The following is a 27,526-nucleotide window of genomic DNA, read 5'->3' as shown; positions in this document are numbered from 1 at the left end:
GCCTCCAAGTGAGGGGATGGCCCATAAAAGGAGAGAGCTCTGATGTTTGATGTCGATGTCAGATGGGGACAGATGCTATCCAACAACACTACAACAACCTCCGGAGCAGCTATATGGTTCAGGCAGTTTTCTTTAAGCAAAGAAGTTTCTTGACTATAAATAAAGGTTAACTGAACACAGCACCAATATGAGAGATTACGATGGAATCACAGCTTTCTTGGGAACATGGGGACCCTTTCAGCAGACAATCTTCTTGGCATTGGCCATCAGCATCCTGCCCAATGGATTTACTGGTATTTATATAGTGTTTGTAGGCGATACCCCGCCACATGAGTGCTTTATTCCTGAGGATTATAATGTCAGTGACATGTGGAGAAATGTGACCATCCCCATGGTGACAACGAATGGTGTGTCACAGCGTAGCTCGTGCTCGAGACTCAGACTGGAGACGGTTAAAAAATACTCTGGCCTGAATATAATTCCAAATGTGGATATCAACGTGAGTGAAATTGAGCTGGAGAGTTGCTTGGACGGTTGGAAATACAGCAAAGAGGTCTACCAGTCAACATTTGTCACGGAGGTGAGAAAAATGTATTGCAAATCACTGCAAACATGATTGACTATTACCAAGCACCTAAAAAATGGTGTGTATGATAATAAAAAGAGAATGAAAAGCAAATATGTGCAGGATAAACTTCCAATGCTTACATAAACAAATAATTGCAGTTATAGTCAGAAAGGTGCTATACATCAAAATGTGTCTTGATACAAATACAAGATACTCTAAATTCCATTTTTATTCAACCAAAGTACAATATATTTTTGCAAAGTATTGTATTTACATAAAATACAGGTATATTGAGGTATTTTGTCATTTCGAAAAACACAAAATACATTTGCAAGTGCCACGCATTCACTACAGCAACATTCTCAGTAACAGTAAAAAAAAAAAATATATATATATATATAACTTTTTATTTGCTATGACTGTGAAATGTGCTTGTATGACAACCTTAGTTGAATGCACTGACTGTTAGTCACACTGCATAAGACCCACTGGGCTAAAAACTGGTACACGTCATTTCAACAAATAAAATCAATGTGATGATGTTGTATCAATGTGGAAAACTGATTGGATTTGCAAAAATCATCAACATAAGGGAATTGTATTTTTTTCCATCCAACTCTTTAACCTAAAACCAATGACATGGTGACATTCTGCTGTGACCAAAATGTAAATGTAAAAATGTACAATTGCACGCTGGGTATTATTATTGACTCTTATCACATCCTAGTGCCATCAGACTTCTGATACCAATGCAGGGTGAAAAGGGGCCACAGAATTGTGAATCACAAAAACAATGGTATAGAAAATGATTATGTACTTTCAAAATACAAATTACAGGTCTTGAAAGTATCTTGTTTCAAAATACATTGGATTGTAGTTCAGGTCAGTGAAATACAATGACAAAATAATCAAGTGTAATTTTAAATATGTATTTCAAATACATATAACAGAAATATTGTTTTTATCGTCAACCGATTAATCGGAATGGCCGATTAATTAGGGCAGATTTCAGGTTTTCATAACAATCGGAAATGGGTATTTTTGGACACCGATTTGGCCGATTAAAAAAATAAATAATAATAATTGACACCTTTATTTAACTAGGCAAGTCAGTTAAGAACACATTCTTATTTTCAATGACAGTGGGTTAACTGCCTCGGTGGGTTAACTGCCTCTAGGTAGGTTAACTGCCTCGTTCAGGGGCAGAACGACAGATTTTTACCTTGTCAGCTCGGGGGATTCAATCTTGCAACCTTACAGTTAACTAGTCCAATGCTCCAACCACCTGCCTCACGAGGAGCCCACCTGTTACGTGAATGCAGTAAGAAGCCAAGGTAAGTTGCTAGCTAGCGTTAAACGTAATCAATCGTAATCACTAGTTATAACAACACATGGTTGATGATATTACTAGATTATCTAGCGTGTCCTGCGTTGCATATAATCGATGCAGTGCGCATTTGCGAAAAAGGTCTGTCATTGCTCCAACGTGTACCTAACCATAAACACCAATGCCTTTCTTAAAATCAATACACAGAAGTATATATTTTTAAACATGTATATTTAGCTAAAAGAAATCCAGGTTAGCAGGCAATATTAACCAGGTGAAATTGTGTCACTTCTCTTGCGTTCATTGCACGCAGAGTCAGTGTATATGCAACAGTTTGGGCCGGCCTAATTTGCCAGAATTTTACGTAATTATGACATAACATTGGAGGTTGTGCAATGTAACAGGAATATTTAGATTTATGGATGCCACCCGTTAGATAAAATATGGAACGGTTCTGTATTTCAATGAAAGAATAAACCTCTTGTTTTCGAGATGATAGTTTCCGGATTCGACCACATTAATGACCTAAGGCTCGTATTTCTGTGTGTTATTATTTTATAACTAAGTATATGATTTGATAGAGCAGTCTGACTGAGTGGTGGTAGGCAGCAGCAGGCTCGTAAGCATTCATTCAAACAGCACTTTCATGCGTTTTGCCAGCAGCTCTTCGTTGTGCTTCAAGCATTGCGCTGTTTATGACTTCAAGCCTATCAACTCCCGAGATTAGGCTGGTGTAACCGATGTGAAATGGCTGGCTAGTTAGCGGGGTGTGCGCTAATAGCGTTTCAAACATCACTCGCTCTGAGACTTGGAGTGGTTGTTCCCCTTGCTCTGCATGGGTAACGCTGCTTCGAGGGTGACTGTTGTCGATGTGTTCCTGGTTCGAGCCCAGGTAGGAGCGAGGAGAGGGATGGAAGCTATACTGTTACACTGGCAATACTAAAGTGCCTATAAGAACATCCAATAGTCAAAGGTTAATGAAATACAAATGATATAGAGAGAAATAGTCCTATAATTCCTATAATAACTACAACCTAAAACTTCTTACCTGGGAATATTGAAGACTCATGTTAAAAGGAACCACCAGCTTTCATATGTTCTCATGTTCGGAGCAAGGAACTGAAACGTTAGCTTTCTTACATGGCACATATTGCACTTTTACTTTCTTCTCCAACACTTTGTTTTTGCATTATTTAAACCAAATTGAACATGTTTCATTGTTTATTTGAGGCTAAATTGATTTTATTGATGTATTATGTTAAGTTAAAATAAGTGTTCATTCAGTATTGTTGTAATTGTCATTATTATAAATACATTTTAAAAAATCGGTATCAGCTTTTTTTTGGTCCTCCAATAATCGGTATCAATATCAGCGTTGAAAAATCATGATCATCCCTGAGGTTTTCCTGAACTTTCTAATACCTTTCTGATGCAAATCATACCAAAGCATACTTCCTTCAGGCTCACATTTGCCATTACCTGATTTGACATACAGTATATTGTGCTATAACTTTTATTGAGATAATAAGAGTGACTAATAAAGTCAGATTCTAAAGATTCGTCAAATTATTTGACACATTTGTTTCTGATACCCCCAAGTGTCCTAAAATAGAAAATCAGATAATCAAATAGCTTGATGGCCTATGTTAATAGTATCTTAAATATGAATCCATTTTATATCATGTATGAATCAATTTGACTTTGTGACTCCTCAACCCCCCTTCTCCGAAGGGTATAGCGGCTCACCCAGTGATATTGTTTTACAAAAGCGGCTCCCTCTGTAACGACTTCCGCCGAAGTCGGTCCCTCTCCTTGTTCGGGCAGCGTTCGGCGGTCGATGTCACCAGTCTTCTAGCCACCGCTGATCCACTTTTCATTTTACATTTGTTTTGTCTTAGTCTTACACACCTGGTTTCACTCACCAAATTACCTGTTTATTATTTAACCCTCTGATCCCCATGTTTGTTTGTGAGTGATTGTTTATTGTATTTCCGGTCCGTCATTTTGTGTGCTCGTGATGTTACTTTGTACATTTGTCATTTTGAGTAAAAGTACGTTGATTACTCATATTTGCTGTCCTGCGCCTGACTCTCTACACCAGCTACACACAGGACACTTACACCCTCAGAAATACTACAGACTACCACTGCCCTACAGGTACAAATCAAAGGATTCTACGTGGCACCTTAAACGGTTCGCCCAAAGGAACAAATGACAGAACTCTGTAACCGGATGGTTCTTCATGACCAACATCATATCGTAGGAAAACGTTATCCTGTCATGTTTTTTGCTAAATGTAAGGCATGACCCCGAGACTGCTTGCCGTTCTCAACATTTTGGACTCTGATCTGGATTACTGACCTCTGTCTGCTTTTGACCTGTCGTTTTGCCTGTCCCCTGTTCTACATGTGTTACTTTTACACTGTCTGCATCTGGGTCTTCCCTGAAACGTGATCGTACAAACTGGCCATGACTGACCCAGCAGACTCGGTCCAGCTCCGCAACGCCATCTCCTCCCAAGGAGCCACCATTGGAAGGCATGAGGAGTTTCTTCGTGGGTTCATGGAAGGGTTTCAGATTTTGGCCGAACCTCATTACAGAACGTTGAACACATTGCTGGAGCAATGCCGCGGGTTGTCTGTTAGGCAGCCTACCACGACGGTAACCTCCCAGCCCCTCAGTAACCAGGCTGGTAATAGGGCCACCTCCCCGGCCACCCCGGTTTCCCAGGTACCCCGCTTACCTCCCCCGGAACGCTTTGATGGAGAGTTTGGCACCTGTCGGGCATTCCTCGCTCAGTGTTCCCTCATTACCGAGCTGCAGTCCTCCTCCTTCCCCTCGGACCGCCCTAAGATAGCATACTTTATCACGCTGATGTGTGGGAGGGCTCTCGCCTGAGCAACAGCAGTATGGGAACAACAGTCGGCCGTATGCTTCAGTCTGGAGGAGCTTGTGGTGTAGGTAAAGAACATTTTCGATGCTCCATTGTCTGGGAGACAGGCTGCCCTTAAGTTGCTTCGGCAAGACTCCCGCAGTGTGGCAGACAATGCTGTGTATTTCAGCATGTTGGCAGCTGAGAGTGCCTGGAACCCGGAAGCTCTGTTCGACATGTTCCTGCACGGAGTATCGGAGGAAGTATAGGACGAGCTTGCAGCCAGGGATCTACCAATGGATCTCGACTTGCTCATCGCCTTGACCATTTGGCTCGATGGCCAACTAAGGGATTGAAGGAAGCAGAAGAGATTCAATTTCACTCGCCGCCCAAGGGGATACCACCTCGTCTCCGAGGCCTCCCGGAAGTCCCCAAAGGCTTCGTTGCCGAGAGAACCCGAGGCTACCCGAGTTCCCCCGAGAGTCTATGAAGTCTGCTGATTCATCTCTTCCCGAACCAATGCACCTAGGTAGAGCTAGGCTGTCTCCAGCCGAATGGCTGTACGGGCTTCACACTAAGAGTTGCCTGTATTGCGGGACTACTGGTAATTTTGTCTCCACCTGTCCACTAAAAGACCAGGCTCACCGGTAGGAGGGAATACTCTGGTGGGCCGTACAGAGAACTTTTCCTCTCCCTTACTCGCACCCCTTTTCATGCCATTTTGCTGTGGGTGAACGTTAAGACACTAACAGCTTACAGACGGTGGACAATTAAGGTCACAGTTATGAAAACTTAGGACACTAAAGAGGACACCTTTCTAGGACACCTTTCTACTGACTCTGAAAAACACCAAAAGAAAGATGCCTAGGGTCCCTGCTCATCTGCGTGAACGTACCTTAGGCATGCTGGAAGGAGGCATGAGGACTGCAAATGTGGCCAGGGCAATAAATTGCAATATCCGTACTGTGAGATGCCTAAGACAGAGCTACAGGGAGACAGGGCGGACAGATGATCGCCCTTGCAGTGGCAGACCACGTGTAACAACACCTGCACAGGATCCGTACATCCGAACATCACACCTGTGGGACAGGTACAGGATGGCAACAACAACTGCCCGAGTTACACCAGGAACACACAATCCCTCCATCAGTGCACAGACTGTCAGCAATAGGCTGAGAGAGGCTGGACTGAGGGCTTGTAGGCCTGTTGTAAGGCAGGTCCTCACCAGACATCACCGGCAACAATGTCGTCTATGGGCACAAACCCACCGTTGCTGGACCAGACAGGACTGGCAAAAAGTGCTTTTCACTGATGAGTCGCGGTTTTGTCTCACCAGGGATGATGGTCGGATTCACGTTTATCGTCGAAGGAATGAGCGTTACACCGAGGCCTGTACTCTGAAGTGGGATCTATTTGGAGGTGTAGGGTCCGTCATGGTCTGTGGCAGTGTGTCACAGCATCATCGCGACTGAGCTTGTTGTCATTGCAGGCAAACTCAATGCTGTGCGTTACATTGAAGACATCCTCCTCCCTCATGTGGTATACTTCCTGCAGGCTCATCCTGACATGACCCTCCAGCACGATAATGCCACCAGACATACTGCTCGTTCTTTGTGTGATTTCCTGCAAGACAGGAATGTCAGTGTTCTGCAATGGCCAGCGAAGAGCCCGGATCTCAATCCCATTGACCACGTCTGGGACCTGTTGGATCGGAGGGTGAGAGCTAAGGCCATTCCCCCCAGAAATGTCTGAGAACTTGCAGGTGCCTTGGTGGAAGAGTGGGGTAACATCTCACAGCAAGAACTGGCAAATCTGGTGTAGTCCATGAGGCGGAGATGCACTGCAGTACCTAATGCAGCTGGTGGCCACACCAGATACTGACTGTTACTTTTGATTTTGACCCCCCTCCCCCTTTGTTCAGGGACACATTATTCCATTTCTGTTAGTCACATGTCTGTGGAACTTGTTCAGTTTATGTCTCAGTTGTTGAATCTTGTTATGTTCATACAAATATTTACACATGTTAAGTTTGCTGAAAATAATTGCAGTTGACAATGAGGGAACGTTTCTTTTTTTGCTGAGTTCATATTCTCTCTAACCCCCCTCACCTGGTCTTCACCCTTTGACGAGTACGATCACATATTTGTGATCATTGTTGAGTGGTCCCTGCAGCGTACCATCACAAATATGTGATTGGAACAGTAGCAACAGAACATATGATGTAACAAACTCGTCTAGTCAGCATTGTTGTCTGAAAAGCATCTTAACAATGTTTCGTACTGATGGGAAATAAAGGTCTTCACAACTTTATTCGTAAATTTCAACTTTTATTGCAATTTGTTTTGGTAAACTTCGTCATCCAAGCATCACACAGAACACATCCACAGACAAACTCATTCAATGAACCAGTCGAAATAACAGGTTGCGCTGACAAAAAAACAAAACATAAGTTATCAACCTAACAGCTAGTCTTGTTTACAATGTACCACATCTCTGGTGAGCACAAGGGAGAAATGTAATGTTGTTTATTAAAGAGATGCTTGTCAGCTAAGCTAACAGCAGCTAAATTATTTAATATGGCAGCAGTAGCGGTCAGTGCCATTTCAGATGAGGGAGGACGATTTCTTTCCATGAGCATGGCCTTATTTTTATTACAGCATATTGGATGACTGTCATTCATATTCCATTCACCCAGTTTAATGTAACAGCGATAGGTTTAGGCTACTACATGATACTCAAATTTTCCCTATATCCATCATGAGGTTGCTATAACCTAGCCTATGAATGAAAGTTTGTATGTAGGTGCCCACAGGTCGAGAGACAAATTTGATGTGACAGACAGTAACATTCAATACCGCCTTGCATACTCTTGCCTGCATCTTGCCTGCATTAGTCCAACAGTTGCAAACAATAGTTTCTACTGGACAAATTCAGGTATGTTAATCCCCGTTTTGTTCCGTTTGCTTCTGTTTAAGAAACATTTTTCAACAGAATTGGCGGAATGAATACATGGGTCAATCGTGAACACAGTTCACAGTTTCATAGCAGCCACGTTGTATTCCTTCTCTCATCTATGTTATGCACTCTCGTCCTTTCACCTCTTCTCTTCACTTGTGGACTTCAGTGCACAACACATCAGCTGTATGTCACCAGGCGAAAAAAAACTTTCCAAGCCAAACCACTACACACAGTCTACATCATTGTCACCATATTAGCTAAAGTAATGTCATAGTCAGCATAGCTAATAGAACTAACACATTAGTAAACCCGCTAAAATGATGCAAGAATGTTGCAGTGTACAGTCAGTAAGCAGTTACACTGGCGGGCCCCGGTGGCAATAAATTAGTCAAACCAAAAGCTTAGCTTGACTAGGAAGAGTTCCAGTGTTGTGTTCGATAGTCATAGCCAGCTAGCTAACATAGCATCCCTCTGTTTGAGCAGGGTGTTTCAGTAGGCTAAACTCGGTGCATTTGCCTACTAAGTAAGTAAAACTGAAATTTAAAAAAAAATGACAATCTCTCTCTCTCTATTTCTCTTTGCTTCTACTTTAATTTAGGAAGAAATCAATTTTTTTTAAACTGTTCAACTATTTTCTTTCTCTTTGAGTCAACTACTCACCACATGTTATGCACTGCAGTGCTAGCTAGCTGTAGCTTATGTGTCACGTCCTGACCATAGAGAGCCTTTTTATTCTCTATTTTTGTTAGGTCGGGGTGTGACTAGGGTGGGTAATCTAGGTTGTTTTATTTCTATGTTGGCCTGGTATGGTTCCCAATCAGAGGCAGCTGTTTAGCGTTGTCTCTGATCGGGGATCATATTTAGGCAGCCATTTCCCCACTGTTTTTTTGTGGGATCTTGTTTATGTGTATTTGCCTGTGAGCACTACATAGCTTCACGTGTCGTTTGCCCTTTATTGTTTTTGTGCGTTTCACAAATAAAAAGATGTGGAACCTATATCATGCTGCGCCTTGTTCCGAATGTTATTAAGACGACCGTGACATTATGCTTTCAGTACTAGATTCATTCTCTGATCCTTTGATTGGGTGGACAACATGTCAGTTCATGTCGCAAAAGGGTTCTACCTGGAACCAACTGGGTACTCCTATGGGGACAGCCGAAGAACCCTTATGGAACCCTTTTTTCAAAGAGTGTATACAAATATGATTATTCATTGATACCTTTGAAACCAGGTCTAGTTGCGGCCACAACTGCAGCAACCCCCCCAAACGGTTTCTACAAAGCTGTAGCTTCTACAAAGCAACATTGATAACATTGAATCATGAATTAATTGCGTACATTCTTGTACCATATGATAAATTATCAGTTCTAAATGTATCTTTTTCTTCTCTATGTTAGCTGCAACATGCTGTACTTTCTGCACGCATGATAGACATTTGCTGGTTGGAGCACAACTCCAGAGCCGGTGACCATGAGGAGCATCTATAAATCCTGCTGCATAAATTCATTGCGGCCAGGTCAAAAGAACATCAAAAATAAACAAGTCACTCTGAAAAAAAAACGTATCACATCTCTCGAGTCAGTAAACAGAGTCGTTCAAAAAGAACAAATAGTTTGTGAACTGCACACCAAAACATGACGCTGGTTTTGCTTTAGCTTGTCCAAAACACAGTGAATGCTCGCCAGCAAAATCACAACAAAGTCTGGTCACCAGCCAAAACCAGCTAGACCATGCTGGTCAGAGAAGTTTGACCAGCTTGACCAGCATCTGACCAGCATAGACCAGCTTGAAATTTTCCTAGCACACAATGACAACATCCCGCTTATGACTCTACACACTTGTTGGAGGCATTTGCAGCTAGTTTTGGTTGTGTTTCAGAGTCACATTTATTGTAAATAAGAATATAATATGTTTCTGAACACTTCTACATTAATGTGGATGCTACCATGATTATGGATAATTATGAATAAATCGTGAATAATGATGAATGAGAAAGTTACAGAGGCACAAAGATCATACCCCCAAGACATGCTAACCTATTACCAGGGGAGGTTAGCATTTGGTGGGAGTGTATGATATTTATACTTCTGTAACTTTCGCACTTATTATTATTCACAATTAATTCATGATTATCCGTTGTTAGGTTCTGAACCAACAGAGTAAAAACTCAAACGGACGACTAGGAAAATCTCAAACCAACTTTATTCATCCACTGGGTCATACAGCTGCAAAGACAAAGACATGTTTACACAATTACATATATTTATACCCTCCTACTAGGCGGACTCAACTCCTTGCACATCTAGACAGCCAATACATCTCTGTTGCTAGTCAGGAACTTAATTGGTTCCTCTCACTGGTGTAGTCATGGCCCTGCCTGATTCTAGAACCTTCGTGGGCGTGGAGGTATACTGTATGTGTGTGAAATAGAACTGTTCCTTCTCACTTCATCTGACCTGACCTCGGGCCGAATTCCTCACCTCTCCCTAATCTACAAATGTCCTACCTTATCAGTGACTGAAACCAGACTGTTGCCCTTTGCCTCCCTCCTTATGAGCCATGAGATTTAACAATAACATGTTTTGACAGAAGTTAAAACGTTCTGCACTCCCCCTTGTCTCACTCAGTAAAAGTAATCAATGCATTCTAGTATGATAACAATAATTACTCAATTTCAAGCTAGAACCCAACAGTCCCTCCCTTTTTAATAGTAACTCCATACTGTTCAACTATATATAAACTTCAAAACTTTGAGAAAAAAACTGAAGTTTGATAACAGGACGATTCCCGCACTCCCTTAGCCTGACTCTATACCTTTGGGATACTGTTCCGCTGGGGTCCACAAAAATGAAGGCTCTATACACCCCACGATTGTATCATCCTAACTCAGCCCCCATCTCCTCCTTCTCCCTCCATGGCCACCCGATATACAGTACATGTGCGATGGCCTGAATCAACTGGACCTCATGTTGAGGTAAATCAGCACTGCATACACGTTTCAACATCAACGCCTTCAGAAGGTGATATCCCAGCAATGCTAACAAGGTAAACCCTGCTACCACTAACACTGCCCATGATGCATACTTTAAGATACCCTTCATTTGCGCCGTTGTCCAGTTCCATGTTGTTAATATAGCATCCTTCACCGCTCCCACCGCTCTCTCAAATATAGAGAGAATATAATGATATATAACAGTGAAGCTATCAGACAGTGTTATAGTGTAATAGTTCACAATCTATAGTATTAGCTCTATAACATGTCTACTATCTCACCCTTACGGAAACATTATGTTTCAGAGACAGGCCACCCTTGTTCCTGGCCTCTGGCCTTTTTTAAAAAATGTAACCTTTATTTAACTAGGCAAGTGAGTTAAGAACAAATTCTTACTTACAATGACGACCTACACCGGCCAAACCCGGATGGCGCTGGGCCAATTGTGCGCCGCCCTATGGGACTTCCAATAACGGCCGGATGTGATACAGCCTGGATTCAAACCATGGGGTCTGTTGTGATGCCTCGAGCACTGAGATGCACTGCCTTAGACCGCTGCTCCACTCGGGAGCAAAGATCATTCCATCTAACCCATAACACGTTAATGACAACTGCTAGGCCACTTATAAAGTTATAAATATACTAAAACGTTTTCAAGTCAATTAGTCTGCTGATTGACTTGGCAGCTGTAACTAGCACATCCGAAGCCGCCACAACTTCGGCAGCTGCAACTGGCCCATCCGACGCTGCTGCAACTGGCCCGTCCGACACTGCTGCAACTGGCCCATCCGACGCTGCTGCAACTGGCCCGTCCGACACTGCTGCAACTGGCCCGTCCGACACTGCTGCAATTTCGGCAGCTGCAACTGATCCGTCCGGTGGCGCCGCAACTTCAGTAGCTGCAACTGGCCCTGATCAATCCGCTACGCGTTACTGTGGTCGTCCTCGAGGCCGGTGTTGTCCCACTGCTGGTGCAGCGCGTCAGGGGAGGGGTATGGCCCAGAGAGTTGGGGCTGGGTTCCTGCAGTGGACATCCTGGACACTTCGCTGACCAGGGATTTTCACCATCAGCTCCCTGACCGACCCGCACCACGACCATGTGGTCATCCCCGAGGCCGGTGACGTAGACCTCCGGAACTAGTGCCGACGGCTGTCGTCCCCGATTCCGTTGACTTTCCGCTGCTCTGTCAGCGTGTCTGGGGGGGGTACTGTCACAAATTCCCCCGGTACTGCTGCTCATTTCAAGCACCAGTTCCGGAGGTCTACGTCACCAGCCTCTAGGCATCACTGAACTGTCTCATTACGCACACCTGATTCCAATTCCCCCTATTAGTAATTATATATCTGTGCCCTCTGTTCACCATTGTCTTGTCGGTTATTGTTCCCATGTCAGTTGGTCTGTGAGTACCTGTGCTTTGTTATTTCGGCTTTCGTGCTGCATGTATTGTGCACTTGTTATTACGGGTCTCGCCCTGTGTAGTGTATTGCGAGTCTCGTTCCGTGTATTTAGTAGAGTTTTTACCTCGCTCTTCTGTTTGGGTTACGTCGATGTGTTTTTGTATACGTGTTTGTTTTGGGCTTCGTCCCTTGCCTTTTCGTGGCATGTTGTATATTTTGGGTGGATTATTAAACCCCCCTATTACGAATTCCTGCGCCCGTCTCCCAATCATTTATACAACGTGACAGGCAGTGTATGTTGCAGTTGTACTGCAATTACTGCATCCAGAAACTAACTGATTTGTTACTATGTTGTCTTGTCATCATTTTGCAATTCTACTGTGATTATTTTTGCAGTTACAGCATTCAACAGTTACTGGAATTCAGAATAACAGTTACTGCACAGTAACTGCAGTTTCACTTTTTGTAAAGGGTAGAGAAAATACATTTGTGTAAATGAGGAAATATGTGTATTTTGCAGTGGGATGTGGTGTGTGATAACGCGTACAAAGTTCCTTTGACCACATCAATTCACTACTTTGGTGCGCTTGTGGGAACATTCATCTCTGGCCAGATGTCCGACAGGTCAGTACTGTATCCTGTCATACTGTATACTCTCATAATGTGACCCTCAGTGCTAATGGAGAATCATGTGAGACGTGACCTTGCATTCTTTTCCATCAATAGGTTTGGAAGAAAGCCAGCACTCTTCACTACTGTAATAATCCAGATTGTGGCCACATTCGCACAAATATTCTCCCCAAACTGGGAGTCATTCAGTATTATTTTCTTCTTTGTTGGTGCTGGATCAGTCTCCAACTATGTCATAGCGTATGTTCTTGGTAGGTTGAAAATAAGCATTCCTTGTAACTACAGTATCTCTTGTACATTTGGACAATTTACTGAACTTGCATATCTGGTCCTAGGGACAGAAATACTGAGCCCTGGAGTTCGAGTCGTATTCTCCTCTCTTGGAGTGTTCCTGAGCTCAGCGATTGGCTACATGTTAATGTCAGCTGTGGCATACTTCATCCGTGAGTGGAGGTGGTTGCTGGTGCCCATGGCAGGCTCTGGACTCATATACATGCCTCTATGGTGGTAAGCACAATTGATCCCCACAAAAATGTTTTTCCCGCAAAACCTTCTACTTAGTCAATGATCTGTGGCCTCTTCTTTCAGCAAGGTACATTACTTATTGCATACTTCATTAGCCTGACTGCACAAAGGGCTTCAGTTTAGTTTTTTTATGACTGTGTATGAATTGGTATAGGGTCATCCCAGAGTCTCCCAGATGGCTGCTCTCTCAGGGAAGAGTTGAGGAGGCTGAGGCCATACTGAGAGACGCTGCCAGGAGGAACAGAGTTGAAGCCCCAGAGGTCATCTTCACTCCCTCAGAGGTGAGCTAGCTTACTTAGCTACAGTTTAGCTTACATCATGTCATAAAATAAACTTCCTAAGGATATGGAGTAAAACAAAAAACATCCACAGAAGAATTACAAAAGTGTTTGTCTTTGAATCTGATAAATAAATACAGTGCCTTGCGAAAGTATTCGGCCCCCTTGAACTTTGCGACCTTTTGCCACATTTCAGGCTTCAAACATAAAGATATAAAACTGTATTTTTTTGTGAAGAATCAACAACAAGTGGGACACAATCATGAAGTGGAACGACATTTATTGGATATTTCAAACTTTTTTAACAAATCAAAAACTGAAAAATTGGGCGTGCAAAATTATTCAGCCCCCTTAAGTTAATACTTTGTAGCGTCACCTTTTGCTGCGATTAGAGCTGTAAGTCGCTTGGGGTATGTCTCTATCAGTTTTGCACATCGAGAGACTGAAATTTTTTCCCATTCCTCCTTGCAAAACAGCTCGAGCTCAGTGAGGTTGGATGGAGAGCATTTGTGAACAGCAGTTTTCAGTTCTTTCCACAGATTCTCGATTGGATTCAGGTCTGGACTTTGACTTGGCCATTCTAACACCTGGATATGTTTATTTTTGAACCATTCCATTGTAGATTTTGCTTTATGTTCTGGATCATTGTCTTGTTGGAAGACAAATCTCTGTCCCAGTCTCAGGTCTTTTGCAGACTCCATCAGGGTTTCTCCCAGAATGGTCCTGTATTTGGCTCCATCCATCTTCCCATCAATTTTAACCATCTTCCCTGTCCCTGCTGAAGAAAAGCAGGCCCAAACCATGATGCTGCCACCACCATGTTTGACAGTGGGGATGGTGTGTTCAGGGTGATGAGCTGTGTTGCTTTTACGCCAAACATAACGTTTTGCATTGTTGCCCAAAAGTTCAATTTTGGTTTCATCTGACCAGAGCACCTTCTTCCACATGTTTGGTGTGTCTCCCAGGTGGCTTGTGGCAAACTTTAAATGACACTTTTTATGGATATCTTTAAGAAATGGCTTTCTTCTTGCCACTCTTACATAAAGGCCAGATTTGTGCAATATACGACTGATTGTTGTCCTATGGACAGAGTCTCCCACCTCAGCTGTAGATCTCTGCAGTTCATCCAGAGTGATCATGGGCCTCTTGGCTGTATCTCTGATCAGTCTTCTCCTTGTATGAGCTGAAAGTTTAGAGGGACGGCCAGGTCTTGGTAGATTTGCAGTGGTCTGATACTCCTTCCATTTCAATATTATCGCTTGCACAGTGCTCCTTGGGATGTTTAAAGCTTGGGAAATCTTTTTGTATCCAAATCCGGCTTTAAACTTCTTCACAACAGTATCTCGGACCTGCCTGGTGTGTTCCTTGTTCTTCATGATGCTCTCTGCGCTTTTAACGGACCTCTGAGACTATCACAGTGCAGGTGCATTTATACGGACACTTGATTACACACAGGTGGATTGTATTTATCATCATTAGTCATTTAGGTCAACATTGGATCATTCAGAGATCCTCACTGAACTTCTGGAGAGAGTTTGCTGCACTGAAAGTAATGGGGCTGAATAATTTTGCACGCCCAATTTTTCAGTTTTTGATTTGTTAAAAAAGTTTGAAATATCCAATAAATGTCGTTCCACTTCATGATTGTGTCCCACTTGTTGTTGATTCTTCACAAAAAAATACAGTTTCATATCTTTATGTTTGAAGCCTGAAATGTGGCTAAAGTTCGCAAAGTTCAAGGGGGCCGAATACTTTCGCAAGGCACTGTATATATTTTAGGTACCAATCCAGTTGAAGTCAAAGTCCTTTTTGCTGCAGTACATAACCTGAATGAAGTAGATCAACCAATGGTAAATCACTTGAGAGGCTAATGCATTCCTTCCTGTTTTATGGCGTAATCCAGGTCATTCATCAGAATACTCTAGTTAAAGGTTCCTGATGTGTTTTAACCAATGCAGTGAATCACTGCAGAATAACAAACGTGAGATAGATGGTGGACTCTGTGCTAATGGAGATAAAGGATATGCAGGTAATAGAATGCAGGGGCAACCTTCCCATTCATCACCATCTCTAAGACATGTCTTGAGACGTATGAATGCAGCTGCCACTGTATTGAAGACATTGTACGCAGTGTATCTCAGTGCACTGCGCTTTATTACGAGCGATATGTTGGCTGGCCCTCTTTGAAGTCTCATAGACTGATGCATTAAACCTTTTGTTGATAAAGCCCTCCTGCATAAACTTCTGCCTTAACTTTCTTCATTGTTAACTTAAAGACGTTCTGTACAGGATGCCAGACCCGGTCTCAGGGATGACTAACTCTGGAGATCCCCCTTCGATTTCCAATGAGTTTGGTATATCTGGTCTTAGTAAAAAGAAATTGCATCATTGTCACGCCCTGACCTTAGATATCTCTGTTTTCTATATATTTTGGTTAGGTCAGGGTGTGACTAGGGTGGGTACTCTAGATTTTGTATGTCTATGTTGGCCTGATATGGTTTCCAATCAGAGACAGCTGTTTATCGTTGTCTCTGATTGGGGATCATATTTAGGTAGCCATTTTCCTCATTTGTGTTGTGTGACCTTGTCTATGCATAGTTGCCTGTCTGCACTATTTGTATAGCTTCATGTTTGGTTGGTTGTTTGTTGTTATGTTAGGTGAGTTTCAGTTTATAAAAATGATGTGGAACTCTACTCACGTTGCGCCTTGGTCTCATCATTATGACGAACGTGACAATCATGTGTGGAATGATCTCCAACGTTCGTAAACATTTTTGGAATTGGTGCCTCTAGGGTGTTTCAGAAAGCTGTTGGGGGACCTTTTATCTTGAAGAATGTGTTTTTTTATGATTGTGTTTTGCTTTTTGTGTATTGTGTGCAATTACGTGTATTGTGTGTATATGAATGTGTAGTTTAATGTGTACATTGTATTTTTATGTGTATTGCGGTGCTATACAGGGCTTATCTGGAATAGAGACCTTGGTCTCAGCATTGACTCCCTGTCAATGTAAAGGTTAGATAAATCAAAATGTAAAAAATGTCTTAAATATATAAGACATCTTAGAAATAAGACATTAAGACACTAACTCAGTTATATTTTTTATTTGGGGCTATGGCAGTCAATTGAAAAAACAGTATTTCTGTCTTCTCAACTCACTATCACATACTTTTAATGTGGGGCTAAGACAGTCAATTGCAAATTAGTCTGACATAATGTCTCATATCTCACCACTACTAATGAGATGGGTGCGTGTGATGCATGTCGGGTCGGAGCTTCTCAAAGTAAGGGGGCGTGGTCGACAGTACGCACCTCATCTCTGCAGTCACATTCAACCTGGATTGATATTTGGTTTTAATGCAGACGAGAGCACTGAATCCAGCTTCACACAGATACTGTATGAGCTGACGAAGGGTACCAGGACTTTTAATGCTCACAAGGAGACGGCAGGGTATTCCCTTTGAGTCAGGAACCAAAACTCCTCTGTCGTGACCCGTGAATGTGTCATAAAGTAACCGACACCGCCACCTGGTGGAAAGTTTGCGCACCAGGACTCAAGATTCATGTTCAATCAGAGTGGCCAGTTGGGAACCACATCAGTGACCAAAAACACAAGGAGGCAGAGCTTCAACAAACAGTATAGATTTTTGGGGGGAACAGAGGTAGGTACAAATTTAGGCCACACACTAATGGCCGAAAGTGAAATTTTATTCCACAAAAAGAAAAAGGTCTTTCTCCAGTTTAGAGGGTGGGGAAATCCATTCATGGTCTTCCTTCTGCTCTGTCGATTCCAGAAACACCCCCTGTGGGTTAGGCCTGTAGCACAAATAAATTATGTGCAGTACAATGCCACACATTTAACTTTGAATATATGGTTAGAATAAACCAGAGTCTACTCATTAAAATGAGAAATCAGTTCATTAAAATCCAGTCCAATGGAAAAGAGTTCAACTGTGAACGTCCCTGTTACTCCAGTCTGTGTTTTCCATCAATGATGTGGCCAGAGCTCCGCCCCTTTTCCAGTTTCTGAGATCCTCTCCCTTAAACCCATCTTCCTCTACTTTCTTCACTGCCTCAGCATATGACAACTTCTGCTCTACTCTAACCCTGGAAACCTCAACCTGCCTCTCTTGCACGAGACATTTCTGATCCCCAGCTCCATGGGCACCCCTACAATTAACACATTCCACTTCTTTCCCCAATACTACACATTCCTTTGTCTCATGCCCTTCTGCACATTTCTCACACCTTGGACCCTCCCTCCTACACACTGCTGCCACATGCCCATACGCTTGACACCTGTAACATCTTAATGTATTTGGCACATACTCTCGTATAGGATAACTTATATCCTAACTTCACCTTGTCAGGCAAAGAATCAACTTAAGAACAGACATTGACTCTTCTGTTTCCCCACTCTCGCCACCCTGTCTGTGTCACATCAAACGACGAGCATCACATACACAGGGAATCCTTGCCGTCAGCTGGTCAACGTTTATATCTACTGCTACCCAAGTTATCTTTCATTGGTTCCCTTTTCTTGCCCCCATTCGTTTGACTTCGAGCGCATTCTTCCTCTGCCCAACAGAAACACAAATCACACAAAATGCGCACACAAAAAAAAAAGAGTGAGAGCAAGCCATTTCCTGGTAGAATTCAAAACATTTTATTTAGTCATATCATGACTCTCCTCCACTTTTCGCCGCCTGTCCTCGGGTGCACTTTGCAACTACTTTAGGCCCATTTATTTTTCTCACTATTGGAGTTGGGAGGGGTGTCTTCCCATGTTCCTCCTTGGTGACCGTCTGGGGTATTGGACATCGGTCTGCCCCTGGTTCTCCACCGGGGTCTCTCGTCGGGGGCATGCTCTGGAGTACCTTCCTCTGTTCCATAGCATCAGCTATTGATAAGACATGGTTTGGATTTTTACCATATTTCACTTCAGAGCACACTGGCTTAGTCTTCCTCTGGGCATCCTTCCCCACTTTTCCACAGGCAGAGGTAGATTTCCACAGGCAGAGGTAGATTTTTCAGGGGGTAGAAGGGGGTAGACTCACCAGGTCCTCTATGGATTTATGAAAAGTTTTATTGCACACATGTACAGGTTAAGATGTTACACCCACCTCGACTGCCCTTTCCTTTTCTGTGTGCATCTTGGCCATTCCAACATGGCCATTTCTCCCATGGATTTGGCTGCATGCTGATGCTTTTCTGGGTCCAAAACCCGACGAGTGAGTACCCCATCTTTGAGCTCTAGACTAGCCCTCTCCAATAGGAGCACAGCTGCAGTCTCCCAGTTATTTTCTTCATCGGCAGGTCTTGCCCCTTGGGCAACATATGGGTGTCGACGTCTGAGGGTGGGATCTTGTTCTTGTAGCTCCTCCCAGTGCTCAGGGTCCTGGCTCATTTAGACAATGTTCACCATGGTTGGTTCTGTTTGACAAATGAGAGGTACCAGAGCATCCCAACATAATCCAATGACATTCCTTCCTAATATGGGTAGATTTCCAGGGTTATGAATTTCATTTCTTGAAATCACCATTTCTCTGTTCCTCAACACCAAGGTCCCCACCTTTACCTCTGCCAGCACATACCCTACATAGGGGATTTGCAAACCATTTTCTGCACTCAACGTCAGCTGACCAAGGTCCTCCTTGGGGCCAATCTCCTGTGAGGGTGTTAAAACAAGCTTCTGTCATCAGGGCAAGTTGAGATCAAGTAATGATTAAAAGGTTCACATTTCTTCCATTTGAATGAGTTCAACTTCAGGATATGTGCCTACCAAACTTGGCCTGTAGGTATAGTCTTGCTTGGGCCCTTCAAGCCTTCTCCTGTCATAGTTGCTGCTTCAGTTCACGTCAAAAAATTAACAATCATACTGTATATCCATTGTTTTTGTAAAAAATTGCTCAAGCACATTACATTTGGTTGGGAATCATTGATGGACAGCAATAATTCAACCTTGCCTCTGATTTTCAATTCTTGCCCTGACTTCTAATGAGGCCATATCACCCTAAATGCAGCATGGCCAATGCAGACGTCAGATTGACCATACATCCAGATGCACAATGCACTTCTCTCTCCAGAATGTGCGCTCTCCCGCCAATCTGTGCACGTTCATTGTTTCACTGCATTGTGTGAATTGTTTGCATTTGATTGTTAGTGTCTATCAATGCCCCATTACATATATCACCAGTAGTACATTCACAGTTAATTCATATAATTTCTAGTCTACAATGTTTGTTACTTTGGTTACGGTTACGGTTTAGTTTTAATGCGTTCAATATTATTATTCCAGTCTTCCTGTTCTCATTGTCGGAGTGGACACATTGTTTGCAGAGTGAACAAACTATGCTACACTTGTGAGAAAGTTTTGGGTTTATTTCATTCCATTTACGAGTTCTGTCAATTTAGTCATTGTCTTTGTTTGGAGCGTTCCTGTCAATGTTGAGAAACACAGACGCATAGAACCAGGCCTATAAGCTACAGTACCTGGCCGGTGGGCAAATTTAGGCTTATACATGTACCCATTTGGGGATCTGATAGTATTTCTGATTGGTTTAACGCACCACCTCTAATGACCTGTGGAGCTTCTCAAAGTAATGTTTTCTTCGCCTTAAACAGCAAGCAAACAAAGTGTGTTTTTACCAGGGGCGCAACTTTCACTGGGGGCAGGGGTGACATGTCCTCCCCACAATCTGAAATTGCATTTTTGTCCCCAACAGTTGTATCATTTGAATGTGATACAAAACGAGGCAACGCAGTGCTTTTGGACCATGCAGAGGCATCTGAGTGGTCAGGTAAAATTGTATGTCCCCCCACATCTAAAACCAATGTTGTGCCTCTGGTTTTTACATCACTTGAGATGTTTTTACATCCATTTTTACATCCATTGAGAATTACAATAATTCCTCAATGTATTAGAACAATCTTTCCAGCTCTCTCCCTTTTGATAGCCACTCAGCGTGAATGGGAAAAATGTCATGTTCTGATCCAGTGGAAACGTCATACAATAGGCTTCTCATCAGTGCTTAGTTGATTATTGGAATCAGCTGTGTAGTGCTGGGACAAACACAAAAAATAAAAATAAAAATATTTCACCTTTATTTAACCAGGTAGGCTAGTTGAGAACAAGTTCTCATTTGCAACTGCAACCTGGCCAAGATAAAGCATAGCAGTGTGAACAGACAACACAGAGTTACACATGGAGTAAACAATTAACAAGTCAATAACACAGTAGAAAAAAAAGAGAGTCTATATACATTGTGTGCAAAAGGCACGAGGAGGTAGGCGAATAATTACAATTTTGCAGATTAACACTGGAGTGATAAATGATCAGATGGTCATGTACAGGTAGAGATATTGGTGTGCAAAAGAGCAGAAAAGTAAATAAATATAAACAGTATGGGGATGAGGTAGGTAAAATTGGGTGGGCTATTTACCGATAGACTGTGTACAGCTGCAGCAATCGTTTAGCGATTGCTAAAGCGATTCAGCGATTTTTGCAATTCGTTCCAGTCACAGGCAGCAGAGAACTGGATCGAAAGGCGGCCAAATGAGGTGTTGGCTTTAGGGATGATCAGTGAGATACATCTGCTGAAGCGCGTGCTACGGGTGGGTGTTGCCATCGTGACCAGTGAACTGAGATAAGGCGGAGCTTTACCTAGCATGGACTTGTAGATGACCTGGAGCCAGTGGGTCTGGCGACGAATATGTAGCGAGGGCCAGCCGACTAGAGCATACAGGTCGCAGTGGTGGGTGGTATAAGGTGCTTTAGTAACAAAACGGATGGCACTGTGATAAACTGCATCCAGTTTGCTGAGTAGAGTATTGGAAGCTATTTTGTACATGACATCGCCAAAGTCGAGGATCGGTAGGATAGTCAGTTTTACTAGGGTAAGTTTGGCGGCGTGAGTGAAGGAGGCTTTGTTGCGGAATAGAAAGCCGACTCTAGATTTGAAAATGTACACCCCTTGGGGTCCCGAGGACTTAGTTTGGGAAACACTGCTCTATTGAATATCAATATACAAAATCTCAATCAGGGGTTTTTCATAACTTTATTTGTTTTAATAAAAATGTGTTATCTTGTTATTATCATTATAAAAATAGATACATACTGATTGTACAAAACATTAAGAACCGCTGCTCTTTCCATGACATAGACATACAAGGTGAATCCACGTGAAAGCTATGATCCCTTATTAAAGACTTGTTAAATCCACTTCATTCAGTGTAGATGAAGGGGAGGAGACGGGTTTATGAAGGATTTTTAAGCCTTGAGACAATTGAGACATGGATTGTGTATTTGTGCCATTCAGAAGGTGAATGGGCAACCCAAAATGACTGCCTCGCCTGGTTCACCAACTCTTTCTCAGAGAGAGTTCAGTGTGGCAAATTGGAGGGCCTGTTGTCCGGACCTCTGGCAGTCTCTATGGGGGTGCCACAGGGTTCAATTCTTGGACATACTCTTTTCTCTGTATATATCAATGATGTCGCTCTTGCTGTTGGTGATTCTCTGATTGACCTCTACGCAGACAACACCATTCTGTATACATCTTGCCCTTCCTTGGACACTGTGTTAACAAACCTTCAAACGAGCTTCAATGCCATACAACACTCCTTCCGTGGCCCCCAACTGCTCTTAAATGAAAGTAAAACTAAATGCATGCTCTTCAACCGATTGCTGCTCACACCTGCCCGCCCGCCTGCCTAGCATCACCACTCTGGACGGTTCTGACAATAACAAATACCTAGGTGTCTGGTTAGACTGTAAACTCTCCTTCCAGACTCATATTAAGCATCTCCAATCCAAAATTAAATCTAGAATCAGCTTCCTATTTTGCAACAAAGCCTCCTTCATTCATGCTGCCAAACACACCCTTGTAAAACTGACTATCCTACCAATCCTTGACTTCGGCGATGTCATTTACAAAATAGCCTCCAACACTCTACTCAGCAAATCCGTTTTGTCACCAAAGCCCCATATACTACCCACCACTGCGACCTGTATGCTCTCGTTGGTTGGCCCTTGCTACATATTCGTCACCAAAACCACTGGCTCCAGGTCATCTATAAGTCTTTGCTAGGTAAAGCCCCGCCTTATCTCAGCTCACTGGTCACCATAGCAACACCCACCTGTAGCACGCGCTCCAGCAGGTATATTACAATGGTCATCCCCAAAGCCAACACCTCCTTTGGCTGTCTTTCCTTCCAGTTCTCTGCTGCCAATGACTGGAACGAATTGAAAAATCACTGAAGCTGGAGACTTACATCTCCCTCACTAACTTTAAGCATCAGCTGTCATTGCTGCCTTCCGATCACTGTACCCGTACACAGCCCATCTGTAAATAGCACACCCAACTACCTCATCCCCATATTGTTTTTTTTGTTGCACCCCAGTATCTCTACTTGTACATCATCATCTGCACATCTATCACTCCAGTGTTAATGCTAAGTTGTAATTATTTCCCCACTATGGCCTATTTATTGCCTTACCTCCCTAACCTTACTACATTTGCACACACCGTACATAGATTTTGCTATTGTGTTTTTGACTCTACGTTTGTTTATCCCATGTGTAACTCTGTTGTTGTTTTTGTCACACTGCTTTGCTTTATCTTGGCCAGGTTGCAGTTGTAAATGAAAACTTGTTCTCAACTGTTCTAACTGGTTAAATAAAGGTGAAATAAAAAAATATATATAAAAAATTCTAAAGATTTAAGTGCCTTTGAACGGGGTAAGGTGGTAGGTGCCAGGGGTATCAGTTTGTTTCAAGAACTGCAATAATGGCCTCCCGGGTGGTGCAGTGGTTAAGGGCGCTGTACTGCAGCGCCAGCTGTGCCACCAGAGACTCTGGGTTCATACCCCGACGAATTGAGGCTATTCTGAGGGCAAAAGGGGGTGCAACTCAATATTAGGAAGAAGCATCTAATGTTTTGACACTCAGTGTATATATATATACCATTCCACACATTTCTTGTCAACAAACTATAGTTTTGGCAAGTCGGTTAAGACATCTACTTTGTGCATGACACAAGTATTTTTTCCAACAGTTGTTTACACACAGATTGTTTCTCTTATGATTCACTCTATCACAATTCCAGTGGGTCAGAAGTTTGCATACACTAAGTTGTCTGTGCCTTTAAACAGCTTGGAAAATTCCAGAAAATTATGCGATGGCTTTAGAAGCTTCTGATAGGCTAATTGACATAATTTGAGTCAATTGGAGGTGGACCTGTGGATGCATTTCAAGACCTACCTTCAAACTCAGTCCCTCTTTGCTTGACGTCATGGGAAAATCAAAAGAAATCAGCCAAGACCTCAGAAAAAGATTGTAGACCTGCACAAGTCTGGTTCATCCTTGGGAGCTTTTTAAATGCCTGAAGGTACCACATTCATCTGTACAAACAATAGTACGCAAGTATAAACACCATGGGATGCGTTCTGTCTCCTAGAGATGAACATACTTTGGTGCGAAAAGTGTAAATCAATCCCAGAACAACAGCAAAGGACCCTGTGAAGATGCTGGAGGAAACAGGTACAAAAGTATCTATATCCACAGTAAAACGAGTCCTATATCGACATTACCTGAAAGGCCGCACAGCAAAGAAGAAGCCACTGCTCCATAACCGCCATCAAAAAGCCAGACTATTGTTTGGCCATAATGACCATCGTTATGTTTGCAGGAAAAAGGGGAACGCTTGCAAGCCGAAGAACACCATCCCAACCGTGAAGCACAGGGGTAGCAGCACCATGTTGAGGGGTCCTATGCTGCAGGAGGGACTGGTGCACTTCACAAAATAGATGGCATCATGAGGAAAGAAAACAATGTGGATATATTGAAGCAACATCTCAAGACATCAGTCAGGAAGTTAAAGCTTGTTCGCAAATGGGTCTTCCAAATGGACAATGACCCCAAGCATGCTTCCAAAGTTGTGGCAAAATGGCTTAAGGACAACAAAGTCAAGGTATTGGAGTGGCCAACACAAAGCCCTGACCTCTATCCTATAGAACATTTTTGGGCAGAACTGAAAAAGCGTGTGCGAGCAAGGAGGCCTACAAACCTGACTCAGTGACACCAGCTCTGTCAGGAGGAATGGGCCAATATTGTGGGAAGCATGTGGAAGGCTACCCAAAATGTTTTACCCAAATTAAAACATTTAAAGGCAATGCTACCAAATACTAATTGAGTGTTTGTAAACTTCTGACCCACTGGGGATGTGATGAAATAAATAAAAGTAAAATAATAAATAAATCATTCTCTCTACTATTATTCTGACATTTCACATTCTTAAAATAATGTGGTGATCCTAACTGACCTAAAACAAATAATTTTTACTAGGATTAAATGTCAGAAATTGTGAAAAACTGAGTTTTAATGTATTTGGCTAAAGTGTATGTAAACTTCTGACTACAACTGTGTGTGTGTGTGTGTGTGTGTGTGTGTGTGTGTGTGTGTGTGTGTGTGTGTGTGTGTGTGTGTGTGTGTGTGTGTGTGTGTGTGTGTGTGTGTGTGTGTGTGTGTGTGTGTGTGTGTGTGTGTTAAAATGTTGTCAAGCGCTTTGCATTGCATGTCTTTGTGACGACATGGCACAAAATGTCATGGTGTGTAATGAGACACAGTCCATGTCTCAAGACAAGTCTTAGAAATGTGTTTTAAGATGACTCAAGACATCTTGAGACACAGGGGATGGCTGGGTATGAATTTACTCTCAACAAATGTCAACCATTATGCATTTTGCTTTTAAAAATGATGTATCCTGATGATGACTTACCCACATATTACCAGGTAGAAGATGCTCTGACCATGAAGGACATGAAACACAACATTCTGGATGTCATGAGGAGCAGCAACATGCTCTCAATCACAGTTATGTGTTCCCTTCTGTGGTAAGTCCAAGCAGCTGAAGTCCTAAACAATATCAATGGCCCTGAAAACGACTTTGTTTGTGCCTGTTCATCATGCTCAATAGGCTCTGTATCTTTGATTTCCCTTCTCTGCAGGATGATAATCTCCTGTGGTTACTTTGCCCTGATTTTGAACACAAACAACCTCAATGGAAATCCCTATATCAACTGCTTCCTGTCTGGAGTTGTAGAAGTGCCCGCCTATTTCATCGCCCTGGTGCTTCTCAAATACTGTTCCAGACACTTCTGCCAGTCCTCCACTCTCTTCCTAGGTGGCACTGTTATTCTCTTCATTAACATTGTCCCAACAGGTAAAATTAATTGACAGTCTCAGAGGGAGTGTCATTTACAGATATTTATCACCCAGTTTACACCTGGCTGTCTCTCTATGTTTCAGATCTCCCAGGAGTGGCAATCTTTCTGGAGATGGTGGGGAAGTTTGCCATCACCGCAGCATTCTGTGTGGTGTACGCCGTCACGTCGGAGCTCTTCCCCACCGTGGGTAGGAACATGGCTATGGGGACGTGCTCCATGGCAGCACGCATAGTCACCATCCTCTCCCCCTTCATCATCTACCTCGGTAAAACCTGACTCATGGTCCCTTTCTTTGATCAGTGGAGATGAACAAGATTGACAATGTCTCTCACTGTGAATTTGCTTTGCTGATATTCAGACCCCTCCCTTGGTACTGAAAACGTCTTGATTTTGTTATTTGCAGGAAATTACTACAAGTACCTCCCATACATAGTTATTGGTAGCCTGGCAATATGTGGCGGTCTGTGCTGCTTCATTTTACCTGAGACATACGGGAGGGTGTTGCCAGAAACCATCTCACAGATGCAACAAATCAAAGGGTGAGTTTGACTGTCCGTCCTTCTTTATGTCCATCCGTATAAAATATGAATGAAGAATTGTTTCAAATACGTGTTTTTGTCTGTTCTACAGGTGTCGATGCAACACAGACCAAGATACCAAAAACATTGATAGCTCGGTGTTTCGGGAAGGAGTCTAAATTGTGAATCTTGTTCTACAATACAATTGTTTTCTCTTGGATGTGCATTACAACTACAAAACAGTATTCTGGTTTGAAATTATTAGCTATCTTTTACTTTATGAAATTGTACAGTGTATTCGGAAAGTATTCAGACCCATTGACATTTCCATATTTTGCTACATTACAGCCTGATTCTAAAATTGATTAAATATTTTTTTTTCTCTCATCAATCTACACACAACAACCCATAATGACAAGGCAAAAAGTTGTTGTTTTTTGTTGAAAAAGATATCAACATATACTGATATGATATCTACATAAGTATTCAGAACCTTTACACAGTACTATGTTGAAGCACCTTTGGCAGCGATTACAGCCGTGAGTCTTCTTGGGTATGATACTACAATCTTGGCACACCTGTATTTGGGGAGTTTCTCCCATTCTTCTCTGCAGATCCTCTCAAGATCTGTCAGGTTGAGCGTCGCTGCACGGCTATTTTCAGGTCTCTCCAGAGATGTTCGATCAGGTTCAAATCCGAGCTCTGGTTGGGCCACTCAAGGTCATTCCGAGACTTGTCCAGAAGCCACTCCTGCGTTATCATGGCTGTGTGCTTAGGGTCATTGTCCTTTTGGAAGGTGAACCTTCGCCCCAGTCTGAGGTCCTGAGCGCTTTGGCAAAGGTTATCATCAAGAATCTGTCTGTAATTTACTCTGTTCATCTTTCCCTTTAATCCTGACTAGTCTTCCAGTCCCTGCCGCTGAAAAACATCCCCACAACATGATGGTGCCACCACTATGCTTCACCGTAGGAATGGTGCCAAGTATCCTCCAGACGTGACTTTTGGCATTCAGGCCAAAGAGCTCAATCTTGGTTTCATCAGACCAGAGAATCTTGTTTGGTCTGAGAGTTCTTTAGGTGCCTTTTGGCAAACTCCAAGTGGTCTGTCATGTGCCTTTTTCTGAGGAGTGGCTTACCTCTGGCCACTCTACCATTAAAGCCTGATTGGTGGAATGCTGTAGAGATGATTGTCCTTCTGGAAGTTTCTCCCATCTCCACAGAGGAACTGGAGCTCTGTCAG

At 42.8% G+C, this 27,526-nt stretch overlaps 1 protein-coding gene across 1 annotated transcript; it reads left to right on the top strand.

Annotated features, from left to right (window-relative positions):
• LOC112259374 (solute carrier family 22 member 4-like) lies at positions 1 to 26,659 on the top strand. Its single transcript, XM_024434082.2, has 10 exons — positions 1 to 580; positions 12,637 to 12,740; positions 12,843 to 12,997; positions 13,082 to 13,253; positions 13,426 to 13,552; positions 25,336 to 25,436; positions 25,551 to 25,765; positions 25,852 to 26,034; positions 26,173 to 26,308; positions 26,400 to 26,659. Exons 1-10 carry the CDS (start codon positions 188 to 190, stop codon positions 26,464 to 26,466), a joined length of 1,653 nt encoding a protein of 550 aa, XP_024289850.1. The 5' UTR covers positions 1 to 187; the 3' UTR covers positions 26,467 to 26,659.
• Positions 26,660 to 27,526: the final 867 nt, after the last annotated feature.

This window comes from Oncorhynchus tshawytscha, linkage group LG09, assembly GCF_018296145.1.
Source record: "Oncorhynchus tshawytscha isolate Ot180627B linkage group LG09, Otsh_v2.0, whole genome shotgun sequence".
Taxonomy (NCBI): domain Eukaryota; kingdom Metazoa; phylum Chordata; class Actinopteri; order Salmoniformes; family Salmonidae; genus Oncorhynchus; species Oncorhynchus tshawytscha.
The sequence above is the reverse complement of the archived record's forward strand: the minus strand, read 5'-3'. Positions and strand labels throughout refer to the sequence as shown.

Bases quoted from the DNA above. Each gene is read 5' to 3' on its own strand.
- LOC112259374 (XM_024434082.2), top strand. From the start codon at position 188: ATGAGAGATTACGATGGAATCACAGCTTTCTTGGGAACATGGGGACCC. The intron at 13,254-13,425 runs GTAAGCACAATT...GAATTGGTATAG, and splicing joins ATATACATGCCTCTATGGTG to GGTCATCCCAGAGTCTCCCA. The intron at 26,035-26,172 runs GTAAAACCTGAC...TGTTATTTGCAG, and splicing joins CCCCTTCATCATCTACCTCG to GAAATTACTACAAGTACCTC.